Source organism: Mus pahari, chromosome 14 (genome assembly GCF_900095145.1).
Source record: "Mus pahari chromosome 14, PAHARI_EIJ_v1.1, whole genome shotgun sequence".
Classification (NCBI taxonomy): Eukaryota; Metazoa; Chordata; class Mammalia; order Rodentia; family Muridae; genus Mus; species Mus pahari.
The window spans coordinates 77,357,998-77,373,305 of NC_034603.1; the positions used below are offsets into that span (position 1 = coordinate 77,357,998).

General features: G+C 41.0%; 2 protein-coding genes across 5 annotated transcripts in view; both read right to left on the minus strand.

The window, feature by feature from the left end:
- LOC110331078 (ATP-binding cassette sub-family A member 8-A) overlaps positions 1–758 on the minus strand; it is a 71,875-nt gene extending 71,117 nt beyond the window's left edge. For all 3 annotated transcript variants that reach the window (XM_029545982.1, XM_029545981.1, XM_029545980.1), the window contains exon 1: positions 581–758. The gene's annotated coding sequence lies outside the window, so the exon portion shown is untranslated. The remainder of the gene's footprint in view (positions 1–580) is intronic.
- Positions 759–2,912: 2,154 nt separating this feature from the next.
- Abca9 (ATP binding cassette subfamily A member 9) overlaps positions 2,913–15,308 on the minus strand; it is a 68,424-nt gene continuing 56,028 nt past the window's right edge. For both annotated transcript variants that reach the window (XM_021211669.2, XM_029545735.1), the window contains 9 exons: positions 15,049–15,140; positions 12,120–12,280; positions 10,894–10,969; positions 10,725–10,819; positions 9,519–9,638; positions 9,206–9,346; positions 8,432–8,511; positions 5,870–5,925; positions 2,913–5,417 (listed from right to left, as the gene is read on the minus strand). In XM_021211669.2, coding sequence (XP_021067328.1) covers positions 5,319–5,417; positions 5,870–5,925; positions 8,432–8,511; positions 9,206–9,346; positions 9,519–9,638; positions 10,725–10,819; positions 10,894–10,969; positions 12,120–12,280; positions 15,049–15,140 — 920 coding nt within the window. In that variant the 3' untranslated portion in view covers positions 2,913–5,318. The remainder of the gene's footprint in view (positions 5,418–5,869; positions 5,926–8,431; positions 8,512–9,205; positions 9,347–9,518; positions 9,639–10,724; positions 10,820–10,893; positions 10,970–12,119; positions 12,281–15,048; positions 15,141–15,308) is intronic.

Below are 15,308 nucleotides of genomic sequence, written 5' to 3' on the forward strand. Positions count from 1 at the left end.
AGAGAGAGAGAGAGAGAGAGAGAGAGAGAGAGAGAGAGAGAGAGTAGAGGCCATGGGCACAAGGGTGGGGGACAGGGAATGGGGAGAGAAGGGTCAGAGGGGGAAGAGGATAAGAGAGCAAGAGAAGAGAGTGAGGAGGGGGCAAGCAGTCCCTTTTATAGTGAGTCAGGCACACCTGGCTGTTGCCTGGTAACTGTAGGGCAGAGCCTAAAAGAAATGCTAACATTATGGGTCTCGGGAAGTATGGCTCAGAACAACATTCACTCAGAACAACATTCAGCTATATATAGGAGATTGAAAACCAAAACTAAGGCAACCTAAAAGGACCTTAGTTAGACAAGTCACAACTTAATAGATTTTAGTAAGAAGTGTGAGGCACTGTCCAGCTAATATTTAGAAAATTCTATTTCGTTTTCATAGCTAGAAAGAAAAAAAAAACCCAAAATTGAAAATACGAGTCTTCAAAAATTATTTGTGACTTCAGGTAATATTCCCTGTAGACTCCACGATTAGACAACCTAATCTGTCAATTTTTAATTCATAAACCAAGCAAATGCATTTGAATCTCTGGGGTCCTTACCTATTCAGAATTCTGAGATGGTTTCTCTATTGCTGGTCAACATACACTCTCACAAGCTCTGGGGAGGGTTTGTTGCTCAGTAAGAATTCATGCCTATGGTTTTGTTCTAATGTTAATCTTCCCTGTCAGGATGCTCAAAGAAATGGCTGTTTCTTCCATAACTGCTGCTGCCGTCTTTGAAAAGAGTCTTTACTTCACTTCCAGAAGCCTGCCACATTTGCTTTGTCAAAGGTTTTCCTGAGTTAGCCCTGTTTTGTTGAGGGTTTTTTTTTTTTTTTCGATTTTTTCCTTTTTCCCTCAGAGAAATGATTTACAGATTATTGTGCAACACTCCACTGGGGCTGTCTTGTACACATGCAAAGAGCCATGAACTACACAATAAACTGTTATTGCGACATCTACACAACACTGTTTCATACTGGCCATGCTTTTTATACTAATCCATTAATTTGTTCAAAAGCAATATTTTTTTTTAAGTTGCTCAGTGTTCTGAGAGCAAAACCCCCAAACTCCTATATTAAGAAAAACTGGGGGATTTTGTTTGTTTGTTTGGTTGGTTGGTTGGTTTTTGTATGAAGATGATAAGACTGTGAAGTCATTGGCTTGACAGAGAACTTGGCCTAATTCAAAAGGGTCAGCAGTAGTTCTCAACGTTCCTGCTGCCGTGGCCCTTTAATACACTTCCTCATGTTGTGGTGATCCCCCACCATAAAATTATTTTCGTTGCTACTTCATAACTGTAATTCTGCTACTGTTATGAATCATAATGTAAATATCTGATATATAACCCCTGGGAAAGGGGCCATGACCCACAGAAGGAGAAACAAGGTTTTAACAGTTTATCAGAGCTCTGGATGAGAAACAGTTATTTCAGGTTTTTTAACATGGTCTTTCCTGGGCCTGAATTACTGTTCTGGTCATTGTAATCCTAAGTAATTATTAGATAAACTATTATAAAATTTCAATGATCTTGATATCACAAAATAGTTTGTAGAAGTTCAGCATTCTTCTTGGTTGTTCCTCTCACTTATGTTGTCAATATTCCTTCTCTCTCCACCCCATAATTTTTGAAGACAGACATACAGCATCATTCCCCTGCTCAGAATCTCAGCAACACCTCCTTTTCCACTGTCTTTAGACATTCTTCAGCAGGAGATGATCTGACCCCCACAGATGATCTTCTTATGATACCAAGTATGTCCTGCAGCATAACAGACACTATGGAGGAATTGCATCACACAGAGGAAGAGATATCTTTTGTGGAGCAATTAACATTTATTTATATTTATATTTAATTATATGTATATACAGATATAATTGTATATATATAAAATTGTATATAATATATACATGATACATAATTTATATAACATATTATATAATTATGTTGGATATAATTAATTATTTTATGTGTTTATATGTTTATATTTAATTTTTATTTAACTTATTTATTTAATTTTTTATTTTATTGACAGTTTCATATATGTCTATAATGAATTGAAGTGTGTTACAGTTCCTGTTTCCCTCTCATCTCCATTCCCACCCTCTCTTCCTAAAATTCTTCTTTTCAAAAGCTTCCTCTCCTGCTTTCATATCTTCTTTTTAGCCTTCCGGTTTCTCTCTGTGCCAGGAGCTGATCCTGTGCCACAGAGCTCCATATCCAAATACCGCTGGGAGAGAGCTGGTCTTCCAGGAGTGCTGACAAGCCTGTGAGCACAGGAAAGACCAACACTTCTGCTCAAATTCCTGGCCCAAGAGGGACTTGCCCAGAGCCATCAAGACACAGGAACTACGAAACATCTGGGGACAGGATCCTTCTGGTTTCCATCTGCACCCCAGAGCTGACCCTGTACCACAGCTCTCCATACCCAAATTCCTCCCAGAGAGAACTGGCCTCCTAGGAGTACTGACACACAGGTTTACAGGGGGCATAAGACACAGTCAGAGACAGCAAGACCATCTAACACCAGATGGCGAGAGGCAAGGGCAAGAACATAAGCAACGGAAACCAAGGCTACTTGGCATCATCAGAACCCAGTTCTCCCACCACAGTGAGCCCTGGATACCCCGACCCCCAACACACCAGAAAAGTATATCTTCTTTTTTTAATTAGTTTAATTAAAGATTGTTGCTCACGTGTAGCAAAAAGTTGTTTTCTGGAGCAAGCACAACTTCACAGTGGCTATACCACTGGAGAAAATGGCACCCTCTACTACAACAACCACTAAGTGCTCAGGGAGTTGAGGGCCTGTTTATAAACCTGCATTCTACAACACCCAATGTGAATCATAAGAATGTATTTCAGTATTGTTACAACCATTTTCTAAAACAATGAATTGATTCACAGAAATGACTACATAGAGCAATGAATTCTTAGTCATGTAAGTGCTGGCGATGTTGCCATTACTGTACTGTGCTTTTGAGATCAACATAGTTCTGAAATTCTATGTGGCTCAGGTCTGTTGTCTTGTTCTCTTTCATAGAACTATCAGTTATAAGTCTGAGACAGTCTCTCACTGTGCTGCTATTTTTCTTAACCAGGATGGGTCAGACGCTAAGGTCCTGTTTCCCCATTGGTTCTTGATCTATCAATAAAGATGAGAGCAATCAATGAGCTGAGCTGAATAGGTGGGACTTCTGGGTTCCTCAGGCAAGCTAGCAGATGTGTGAGAGCTGAGGAAGAAGGAGGGGGAGAGGGATTGGTCTTGGGATTGGTGTCATGGCTGCTTTTATTAGTGTAACAAACACAACAAGCAAAAGTCACTCTAGAAGAGAAGGTTCCTATTTTGGCTTACAGGTTACAGTTGATCTCAGACAGGAACTCAAGGCAGGAACTGAAGCAGAGGTCATGGAGGGATGACGCTTACTGGTTTGCTTGCTCAGGCTTGCTCGGCTACCTTCCTTAGACATCCCAGACTCGCGTGCCTAAAGATGGTAGCATCGAGAGTGGGCTGGATACCATTCTATCAACTGACAAGCAAGAAAATGCCCGGATCTGGAGAGATGACTCAGTTCTAAGAGTACTGGCTGCTCTTTCAGAGGAACTGGGTTCAGTTCCTAGCATACGGAGGTTCACCTCTGTATACAATTCCAGTCTCTGGGTCTTTATTTAATGCCCTCTTCTGGTCTCCATGGACATCATATGTGTGTGATGTACAGATATACATGCAATGGAAATGCCCATAAGATAAAAATAAAAAAGCAAAGAAGATGCTATATGGATACGCTGACAGTTCCTCAACTGAGGTTCCCTTGTTCCGAGTAACTCTAGTCTGTGTCAAACTGAGAAAGACTAATGAGGACTATTAAGGAGGGGAACATAAAGGAAGGTTTTGAAATACATGCTACATAAAAAACAGAAGAGGGTTGGTGGGTGAGAAGATGACCAGCCAGAGTGGTACAGGGGGAAAAGAGGAGGGGAGAGCAATGGAGAAGGATCAACAAAAACAGACTGTATAGGAAAATACCACAGGGAAGCTCATTATATTTTTATTTCAATTTTGTTTGTTTATTTGTTTGTTTGTCCTGAGTGCAGGTATGTAGACATATATGCCTGACACTACATGTATGTGGAGATAAGAAAACAACTTGAGTGATGGTTTTCTCCTTCCACAATTTGGGTCCCACCCAAGGATCAAACTCTGGACATCAGACTTGACAACTGGGCGCCTTAATCAGCCGAGACAGTTTTCTGGCCCTAAATAAAGTGTTTTTAATGCATTGACTTGTACAAATTAATGTGTTATTCATAAAGCCAGGTATATCAGCAAGGCCAGCATTAATGTCTCTTTTTAACTTTAAAGGCTTAGAGCCTTTGCTCAAGGTCTACTTGAGAATTCTCCTAAGTTGAGGGCAGTTGATCTTCACATACACTATGAAGTTACAGCCATAGCATCAAAGGAATTTTTTCATACAATTTTTTTCATATTAATTTATAATTTCATATAAATGTTTGGTTAATTAGTAACAATAATAGTAGTAACAACAAAAAAAAAATCTCCTAGATAAGAGTCCAGGAGACTGTACTGATGTTGCAATAGACAGGTTGTAGCATTCCCAGACTTGGTAAATAAAGACATACAAAGCCAGTCCTTGTTCCTAAGAGTACCCTCTGCATTACTTTTTCACAAATCAAAATTTCAGAAATGTTTCAGATTCATATGTAAACATGCATGCAGTTATTTAATGATTGCAAGTATATACGTCCACTAGTTTAAAGTTGCTTTCGCAGTCAGTCACAGTGCACAAAACATTTCTCCGTAACTCAGAGTCTGCAAACTGTGAGTAAAGAAGAACTAGTGAATGATGAACAGGTCAGGGTGAGTTAAAACAAAACAAAACAAAACAAAACAAATACTGTGCTGTTGGGAAATCAACGGATCCTCTTCTCCCTAAAATCAATATTGTTTACATTACACCTTACCTAGACATGGAGGGAAAAAAAATAGATAATGTTTAAAGTTCAGGCGAAGAAAATCAATCAGTCTCTTTAGCATGCTCAGAAGCACCAATACTATTGTAAATGCAGTTTAAAACTCCATACTGTGTGCAACATGACTTGATTGAGCATAGTCTGGCTGTGTGTTGTAACCTGTTTGCACACTGGCCATCACCAAAAAAAAAAAAAAATCTGACATGAGTTTCAAAACACTTGAGATAAGTAAGGCACAGTGATGCTCTTAAATATACTGTCTGTAAGAGGGATGTAAGCTTGAAGATACAGAGAGTATTTTGAGCTTTAAAGCTCTTCCTGTGGGAGGAGCTTCCATTTCACTGAGGAATTGGCTTCTTCCTCGAAATCATCCAGCTCCTGCTCCTTGGAGAGCTCCAGGAAGACCTGGAAAAGAGAATGCATAAAGAAAAAAAAAAAAAAAGAATGAGAGGCATGCCATGCCACCTCCTATAGCTGCAAACGATGCAAAAGTTATACACTTCCTAAGCTTATTTGATCTTCTCTTTTGCATGTATAAGCATGTGTGTAATTTATGTCCACATGTGCATTGGTCCATTATATGCTGGTATCTGTGAACGCCTGGAGTCGATCTCAGGTATCCTTTTCAGCTTCTTTATGTGAAGTTAGAGCTCTCCACTTAGCTAATCCTGCTAGCCAGGTGCTTCTGTGATGTAAGGGCTACAGGAGTCAGCTATCTCTAGTTGGCTTTGTATGGATTCTAGAGGTTCAAACTATAGTCCTGACACTTGTTCGGAAAGGGCTTTATCTGCTGATCCATCTTTCCAGCTCTAAACTTACTTTTTTAGGATTATATACAATCACTAAACGTCACCCACCTGCTCCAGAGTGGACTGTGAGAGGCTGTACTCTTCCAAGTCAAAATCCTCTTTCACTGTGTAAGGATGAATTCCTGTTAGGAGCTCACACATTTTTATTAAGGGAATTTCACCGATTTTTGAACAGAAGGACACACACATCGTAAAAATATAAGATAATAGCTATTTTTGTGTTCACTGCTAGGAAGTAAATATACCATTTAATCACGCCAAAAGGTACATAGACAGGTTTCCATGGAGATTTGGCAAAGGCATTAGAAGATGCAGATGAAGAATAAAATATTCCAGAATACCAATAGGAGATAAAGCTAAATGTGGTCCTCCTCATTCTAGAAAACTCCTATGTGTCTCTTATAGCTGCCCTTCTTCTTTCTCCCTCAGGGGCTAGTGCTAAGCAGTGTGTCCCAGTGGGTCTTCAGCAGGAGGGAAAAGAAGAAAGGGGGGTCAAGGCTTTTATTCTTTTTTAATTTAATTTTTTTTTTACTTAGTCACTTTACATCATGCTCACTGCCCCTCTCCTGGTCACCACAATCATTCCTCCATCTCCCCTTCTCCTCCTGGGTATCCCCCCCACCCTGGCAGTTTAACTCTCTGTACCCCCAAAGCTGTTGCCTGTATGTGGGATACGTTCTTCTTGCTGGGCTGCCTTGTTGAGATGGCCTTTATCCTTCCATGCCTTCCTGACACTGAATCTCTTGTCCTGTGGCTAGTATTTCTCAAAGGTGACAAATTCAACGCGGCTCTGCTCCAGACTCTGCCTTCCTGTCTCTTTGGATCTAATGACAATGGTAACCATTGTGCTTATTTATAGTCTCATGATAATGCACTATGCTCCTATGCAGCGACTGCAGATGTGATAACTACAGTGCCCACGATCAACCAATCTTGTTGCCATTTTACCACTTCTCTCTTCCCCTTCTGCTCTACCTTAAAGGGGCTTCCACTCTCAGCTTACAAGACAAGGAGGGAACATAGTAAGAAGTCAGATTAAATAAAATCTTGTGACCTTCCTGTCTATAGGCAAATGTCACCTAAGAGAGGAAAGCCCCTAAGGTTGTGTTGGAGTTTGTATTACCCACCTTTGATCTTCTGATACAGAAAAAAATGAATTTATATGAATTCATGGAGCATGCATCATTCTTAAAAAGTTCTGAGCCCAGTCCTTCAATAAGTATTGCAGCTGAGAACACTAATGGTGTCTAATGAAAACGCATGCATCACGGATACATTTAAAGTTACTGTAGACAAAGTAGGTGCAGAAAGAGCGACTACAAATGTGAGAATCATTCCTGCCATTAAAGAAAGATCATGGGCTGGAGAGAGCACTGACTGCTCGTCTGAAGGTCCTGAGTTCAAATCCCAGCAACCACATGGTGGCTCACAACCATCCATAATGATATCTGACGCCCTCTTCTGGTGTGTATAAAGACAGTTACAGTGTACTTACATATAATAAGAAATCTAAAAAAGAAGAAAGAAAGAAAGAAAGAAAGAAAGAAAGAAAGAAAGAAAGAAAGAAAGAAAGAAAGAAAGAAAGAAAGAAAGAAAGAAAAATCATGGGAAAATATGAAAGTTGCCTTGAGGGTCAGACTTCTTCTATAAAATACTCCAAGGTGTAAAAGTGCAAGCTCACTTTAAAGCAAGTGAATGAGCAGGAAGAACACCCTGCTTGTGAGGGACCATGGATAGAACTTTCTGGTTTCAGCTGCCCAGGCAGTCAGGTGCCGCTACAGCTTTGCTTAAAGGGCATCTGACTTTTCCTCAAGCCGACAGCAGAACAATTTCACTTGGTGAAAGTTTTGCGTGCATTCATAATGCAGAAGTTACAGAGCGATCAGGACTTGTGCCAAGGTTCCTGAAAAAGCTTAGGGCGGGGAGGGGGAGTGTGTGTGGGGTGCTCAGGCATTGTGTAGTAGAGTCAGATTCTGGGGAAGACCGTGCATGAAGCTTTGAAGTGTGAAGCCTATATTGTGGTGACTTCAGGATATTAGAGATGCCAGAGATGAAAAATATCAACTAAGGAATGCTGGCAGATGTTGAGTAGAAACAGGCCCAAGAAGGAAGTCAAATGTACCTCAGATGGCAGACTCATAGAGAGGAAGGAGGACACAAAGGTCTATAGGCAGTCACCTTATGCCAAAATATGTTCTAGATGTCGGACATGGAGCTACAAGAACTAATTAACTCTGTGTCTTGGCCATACTTTTGTGCAATCTCTGCTTTTTGTTGCTCTCCTTTAAGTAGGAATGTTTTCCCTGAGCCATTATTGGTTGGAATATGTAGATTTCTTTATTTTGCTAAGACTCACAATTCAGAGTTTACCTAGAGTCATGTGAAAGACATTTACACAGTACTGGGACTTTTAAGGATTATGGAAACTTTTGAAGTTAGACTGAATGCATTTTGCACTATGAGGTAGACATGCCAAATCGGCTTGCTGAGAACCACTGGATTAGATGTCTTAGCAATCTATTAATTATGTATCATGAACATCCTATGTTTTTTTTTTTAAAAAAAAGCCAGTTTAGAATTTTACGGTTTGGGTGGTAAACATGCACTTACGTCTCTCCAATTTGAAGAAAGCCTCGGATAAAGGTCGTACATCCTCAACAGGCAACTTATAGACCATCAGAGAGGAGTACCTGCGGAACGGAAGAGACGTATGAACACTGGGCTTCCAAGTGGCAAACTTGGTGCGTGCATTCCCGGAAACAAACAACAATCCCATCGACTATCTGCATGAATGTACGCCGTACAACTTGGAGATGACTATAGTCCAAGTGTTCGTTGATCAACAATGTCAGTCTATGAGGGGGAAGAGGAGACACAAGGAATGAAGTCAGTAGCAAGGTGCCTTAAGAAGGGAGGATGAGAATGTCTAAGCAGAAACTGCCAGTTATGTGGTATCACCTAATCTACCGAAGCCCCAGGCACCATGACTAATACAACTGCTGAGAGATGTCGCTCATAGAACTCTGATGGCTGTCTAGTATCACAACTGAGCTCTAGCGCGGCAACTCCTTTCTTATGGATGGTTTGACCCTCTGGCAAGGGCCACTGAGATAATACAAGTACAAACATGCAATAGTCCCTGATGCACTTCAGAGCCACACAAATGCTAATTCCCTCACAAGCGCCAGCCTCGAGGGAAGAATTTATTGTTCTTTTTATTTCCTGTGGCAGCCCTTGGAATAGAGGCTCTCTCTTAGTAATGAAGGTATTCACATTTACCAAAGTTAAAAACAATGAGAAGATAGGACTTTCATTTCTCATTATTCTAAAAGCAAACAAACAAAACCCAACAAAATAAAGATTAAAAGAACACAGACACATTACCTTTCCTGCCGAGCAGCCTGGGGGAACAGCCTCATGATCTCTGTGTTCAGGGGCTCCACCTGCGAGGGGGTCTTCACCTTCATCTCCAGCAGGTAATCTTTGCCAAATTTGCTCTTCAGATGTTGGATAGAACCAATACACCTGGACATAGATAGGAGGAGGCAAGACAGCTTATATCTATGACCAGTGCGAGTCAGCACGTGGGTACGACAGGCAGAGAGTGGCACAGATCTCCCCAGCTTCCCACAGTGGACAATGTCCTTCTATCACACAAAGTAACCTGGGGTCAAGAGCAGGCCAGAAAGGTACTCACCTTAGCCTCCCAGACACCATGATGGCCACGCGGTCACACACAGCTTCTGCCTCTGCCATGTAATGGGTGGTCAGGAGGGCGCCCCGCTCTGTGTTTGTGAAAGTGGCTCGGATCGCCTGCCTACAGTGAGACCCAAGAGAACAGCTAACTCAAGAGAATCATCAGGGTGTCATGGAAACCTTTTAAAGATGTTTCCATTAGCCACTTATGAAAGAAGATATTCATTCAGGAGAAACCAAAGCCAAGATACTTGTGTAGGACTGACGGACAAATAAACAAGCAAACTTCTGGGTAAAGCATCTAATGTAGAAATGGTTTAGAGCTGAACATGGAAGTTGATGTTGAAGGGAAAGTGCTGAGCGTCAGAAAATGAATGAGCAGGCAGAAAGGAGAGGGTGGGGACTTAGTAGAATGTCTGATAATCATAACACATACACCAAAGGCACCGTAAGATCGATTTTAGAAATTTCATAAGGTAATTAACATGGTGAGGACTGGAGGTTTTAATTTTAGTCTCCATCACCATGACATTGTTATTGCAAAAGGATTTGAAATTTAATAATTGATTGAGTGGACTAACTGTGCCCTATTGCATACTCAGAAAATCTAAGAGAACAAGATTCTTTTTAAATCAATTTTATTTAGGTTTTAAGTTTTATTTATAACTATTCACTTTACATCCCACTTACTGGCCCCCTTCCAGTTACCTACTCCCACAGTCCTTCCCTCTCCCCCTCCCATTCTCCTCTGAGTGAGTGGGAGGCTTCTGGCTATCCCCCCCCCCATCTTAGCACTTCAAGATGGTGAGGTTAGGTGCTCCCTCTCCCACTGAGGCCAGACAAGGCAGCCCAGCCAGAAGAACATAGCCCACAGACAGGCGACAGCTTTTGGGACAACCCCTGCTCCAGTTGTTCAGGACCCACATGAAGACTAAGCTGCAGATCTATTATGTATGTATGTGCAGAGAGACCTAGGTCCATCTTGTCTATGAGAACAAAATTCACACAATGGGTGATAGATGGAAGGAGTATGCCTTTTGTTTCTGTATTCCAAGTGTTGGTCAGAATACAAAATTGCATGCTTCCTCTGCTGTTGTTGCTTCTCCTGGTAATGAATGACTGTTCTTATGTTTTGAAGTAAACAATGCTGAAAGCCAGTTTTTACAAGACCCATAAATCCCCACGAGTTTTGCCCCTGAGATCTCACCACATCTGCTGCTGCCCCTCGGGGTCCATCCCAGTCGATGGCTCATCCAGAAGTACCACAGAAGGGTTCCCCAGGATGCTCAGCACGAAACAAAGCTGCAAGAAGACAGAGCAACCTGTCCGTCATTGGCCTGAGGGATGCAGAATGGGATACGGAGTCCTGTACATACCTTTCTCTTCACTCCCTCTGACAGGGTCTTGACAAGAGCCTGCAAGTGGTCCTGCAGTTTGAGGGCATTCACCAACCTGAGAAACACAATGAGTCGATCTTCATTATGCAGGAACAGGAGGGAATGTAGCAAGCACATCTGCACAATATTATGGTTGTAAGAGCTTTCGAAATCAGAGAGGTCACAATTTTGACATTCCTTAGGTTCCTGCTACTGTTTAGACATACATTTACATTGCTATTCATAACAGCAGCAAAACTACAGTTATGAAGTAGCAACAAAATAATTTTATGGTTGGGAGGTCCCCATGACATGATGAACTTGTATTAAGGGTCACAGCACTAGGAAGGGTGAGAACCACCACTCTGGATCTATTATGTAGATCTATAAGGCTATGTCTTGGATTATACAGTCTTCATTTCTCTGGTTTTCTGTCTGGCCATATCATCTCTCCCACTCACACACAATCCTGCACTGATACCATTGTTCTTTGGCCTTCATTAGAGGCTAAACCAAAGGCTGACATCTTGAACTTTCATCTTTAAAATTGAATTAAATAGCAGGGCAGTGGTTGTGGCATAAGCTTTTAATACAAGCACTGGTAAATAGAATCAGGATCTTTGTGAGTCAAAGGCCAGCCTGTTCTACAGTGTGAATTCCAGGACAGCCAAGGATTCACAGAGAAACCCTGTCTCAAAATCAACAACAACAACAACAACAGTGGGTTCAATAAATAAATCTCTTGTCTTCAAACGTTATCAGACTACCGAGTTTCATTACAATAACACAAAACTGGCTAATACTGATATTTTATAGTTCTCTTTGGTCAACACACTCTTATTTCCACTATTATTTTCCATGTTTCCCCACCACAATGGACTGGTCTTTCCGGTAATAAGCCCAATAAATATTTTCTTCTAAAGAAGAAAGGAAGGAAGGAAGGAAGGAAGGAAGGAAGGAAGGAAGGAAGGAAGGAAGGAAGATGATAGATAGATAGATAGATAGATAGATAGATAGATAGATAGATAGATAGATAGATAGATCAGTAAACCTTTCTCTCCAGGTTTAAAGTAAGAAAGAACAACAACAGTGAGCCCATTCCAGATGACCAAGTGTCCCACAAGCAAGGGATCAGTAGTTAGAAGCTCTCTTCTTTAATTCTGTGTGAGCACATTAATAAGATACCACCATCCTGAGCAGGGAATGAGTGCGGCTTCTCCACATACCGTGTGATGGTGACCACAGCGTCCTTTTTCTTCTGCCCCTTCACAGCAGCGTACAACTCCAGGTGTTCCTTCACTGTCAGGTTGGGCCACAGCACGTTCTCCTGAGGGCAGTACCCCAAGAACCCGAGGGCAGAACCCCCACCACTCCCTTTCAAAAACACCTATACAGACAAATATATATATATATATACACATATGTATATATATATATTTCTCAAATTCTATCCAAAACTGCATGCACATGCACATGTAAGTGACACTTAATGATACTCTCGTCAGGCACACAGGTAGTATGAGCATTAGTAAAATTAGGATTGCTTGAAAAAGACCATGTCATGATGACAACATCAGTTGACATGCCAAGCCAAATGGAAGCAGGAAATCCACATGGTCTCAGGCTCCTTATGAAGAGCTACAGGTTGGCAATGGCCATTGACAGAAGAATCAGTTTCTTCCAAGGATGAGCTACTACGTAGGTTGTCTAACCCTAAGTGTTCTGGACATGTGTTTATATGAACAATGCTAAACAGACTCAGTAGCTTATGTGTATACTACAATATGCACACTATATATGTGTGTGTTCACAAAGAGAGATACATATATACATATGTATGTATGTATATATGTATGTATGTATGTGTGTGTGTATTTATGTGTTTACATGTGTATATACATGTATTAATGGTGATTAAAGATGAGACCATGAGTTTGGGAGGTGGGAGTGGAACATGGGAGGAGTTGGAGGGGTAGGAGAAGGGGCAGGAATGATGTACATGCAGTGCTCATGTATGAAGTTCACACAAAAACCATTAAGTCCTTAAAGAGCTAAATAAATGATGAATCTCTCAGTAATTTAAAAGGGCAAACATTACACATCATTATGCCATAATGTAGTTTAAACTTCAGGACTAAATCCCACCAGCACAGATGGCTTAGTTGGTGGCTTATTTCATGAGTTCTCACATTGATCCAGCCACTCAGAACAATGGACACTTGTTAAATGTTCTGTTTCCCAGGAGGGAAGGGCAATTCTCCCCTCAGGGTACATCTCACACTATCCGTAGACACCGATATTTGCTTGTCAAACTGGTATTCATGCCTGTGGTGGAATCTGGCATACTACTGGCATCTAGTGGGTAAAAGCCAGAGATGCTGTTAAATAGCCAACTATACACACATTTATTCAGTCCACAACACCATTGGTTCAAAAGATGAGTGGCCCTGAACTAACTAACAAAGAAAATTTCCGTTAGCAATATATCTACTACAGGAGGTCCAGGAAAATGATAATATCTATTATTTTGATGAGAGATCAATACTGTACCATTTGTAACAGCTAAAGTTTACTCTAGATGCTATGTACTGAAACCTAAGCATTTAATATAACTTAAATTACATTATTTTCAAACATACAGAGATATGAACCTCATGCATTCATGGGCTAAGAAATTTGCACAAGAGTCACAGAAGATAAGCTTGGGACCTGACACTAGGATCAACTTTTAGAAAAGCCCTTGACTTTGATTCTTTGTTATTATCTTTCTGTGGTACAAAAGCAGTTAGCTTTGCCTTACAAAACTTTCAATGGAGAGAGAAAATGGAAAATAAATACGTTGAAACATAAATAAACTTATTACAGCTCTCTGCTCAATGCTTTCATGAAAATACATGCATCTGATACATAAGTTAATAAAGCAAACCGTATAGGCAATAAAAGGCCCTTTGAGGAGTGACATTAAGGAGGTAGCCAGGTGCCTGGAGATGGCTCTATCCATGGGGGTGGGGGGTGGGAAGTATCAAGCCCACACACCCTACAGTAAGGAGACTAGGAGCTGGGTCCGGAGGCACAGAAACAGAGAACAGCAGTTGGCAGAGCCCTCATTTATGCTAACTCTCTGCAGCCATGGTAGAGTTTGAACCTCCTATGGTAACAGTTTTTAATCAGGAGAATGACAGGCTTTTGTTTGCATTCCCAAAGGACTGCTCCAGTAGCTGCATCAGGTAAGAATGGAAACAGAAGGTAATTTATGAAGTCTCTTTAGCCATCAGTAGCATCTACAGCAATCTCTCATTAACCTCCCCTCTGATCTTAACCTCAGATCATACACCAAATGCACTCGCCTCTGAAGTCATAACTATGGTTTCAGATCGTCATTTTACCTGATTTGGTCTAAAAGAGTGCAATTTATATATATATTTTATAATTTTTATCCTGGACTCTGGACAATTGTTTTGTCTCTAATGTATATCATCTTGGTAAATTCTAGGACTCCTGCACAGCAGAAGTGTGGTACCCTGAGAACTTCAATGCATCTCCATGTCGCGCCCGAAGCTGCCAGCATCTCTCCTGCCCCTGAAGACATCATCTCACCATCAGGCCAGGATTTGTCTCAGTTATGACAAGTAATTTTGTCTGGCTGTCTTCTTTGCAAAGACACCCGTGGTTTCTCGCTACACACGAGGCATGTAGTATTTAATTATAGCATGGGTGCAGAGAACAGTTATTAAATACAGAGTTTCATAACTGTAACCACATTAGCAAGACTTGCTGGGATTTTAACAGCGGTCTTTAGTATAATGCTGGGTGAGAGAGACAACTCAGTTTACCAAGCTCTTAGGATACTTATCAGTGCTCTCTTCCCTGAAAGTATGCATGGATGTGTGTGTGTGTGTGTGTGTGTGTGTGTGATATAATATTTTCATTAATATCTCTATTCTCTGCTCACTCAAGGGCACTATGCTGACAACCTTAACCCTTCTCAAAAAGTATTTTTGCATGAAGTAGAGAGAAATGTAATCAGCCATCTTCAGTGCATACCACTAGAATCAACTAAGGACTACCAATGTATTTTCAGGTTGTCATGAGGAATCACTGAAAAGTGTTACATATATTTAATATTATGGAATGCAGCTTATGTGTATTACTGACCTGACCTGCGGTTGGTATTGTGTCTCCTGTTATCATGCTAATCGTTGTACTTTTGCCAGCTCCATTGTGTCCTAAGAGCCCTAGAACTTCACCTGAAAGAAACAAGCATACTCAAGAACAGGCAAATAACTTTAAAAAAATAAAACCAAATATAATTTGCTTTCCCTGTGGAGAGTAAACGAAATGTACTATATGCATTGTTTCGATATCTCTCTCTCTCTCTCTCTCTCTCTCTCTCTCTCTCTCTCTCTCTCTCTCTC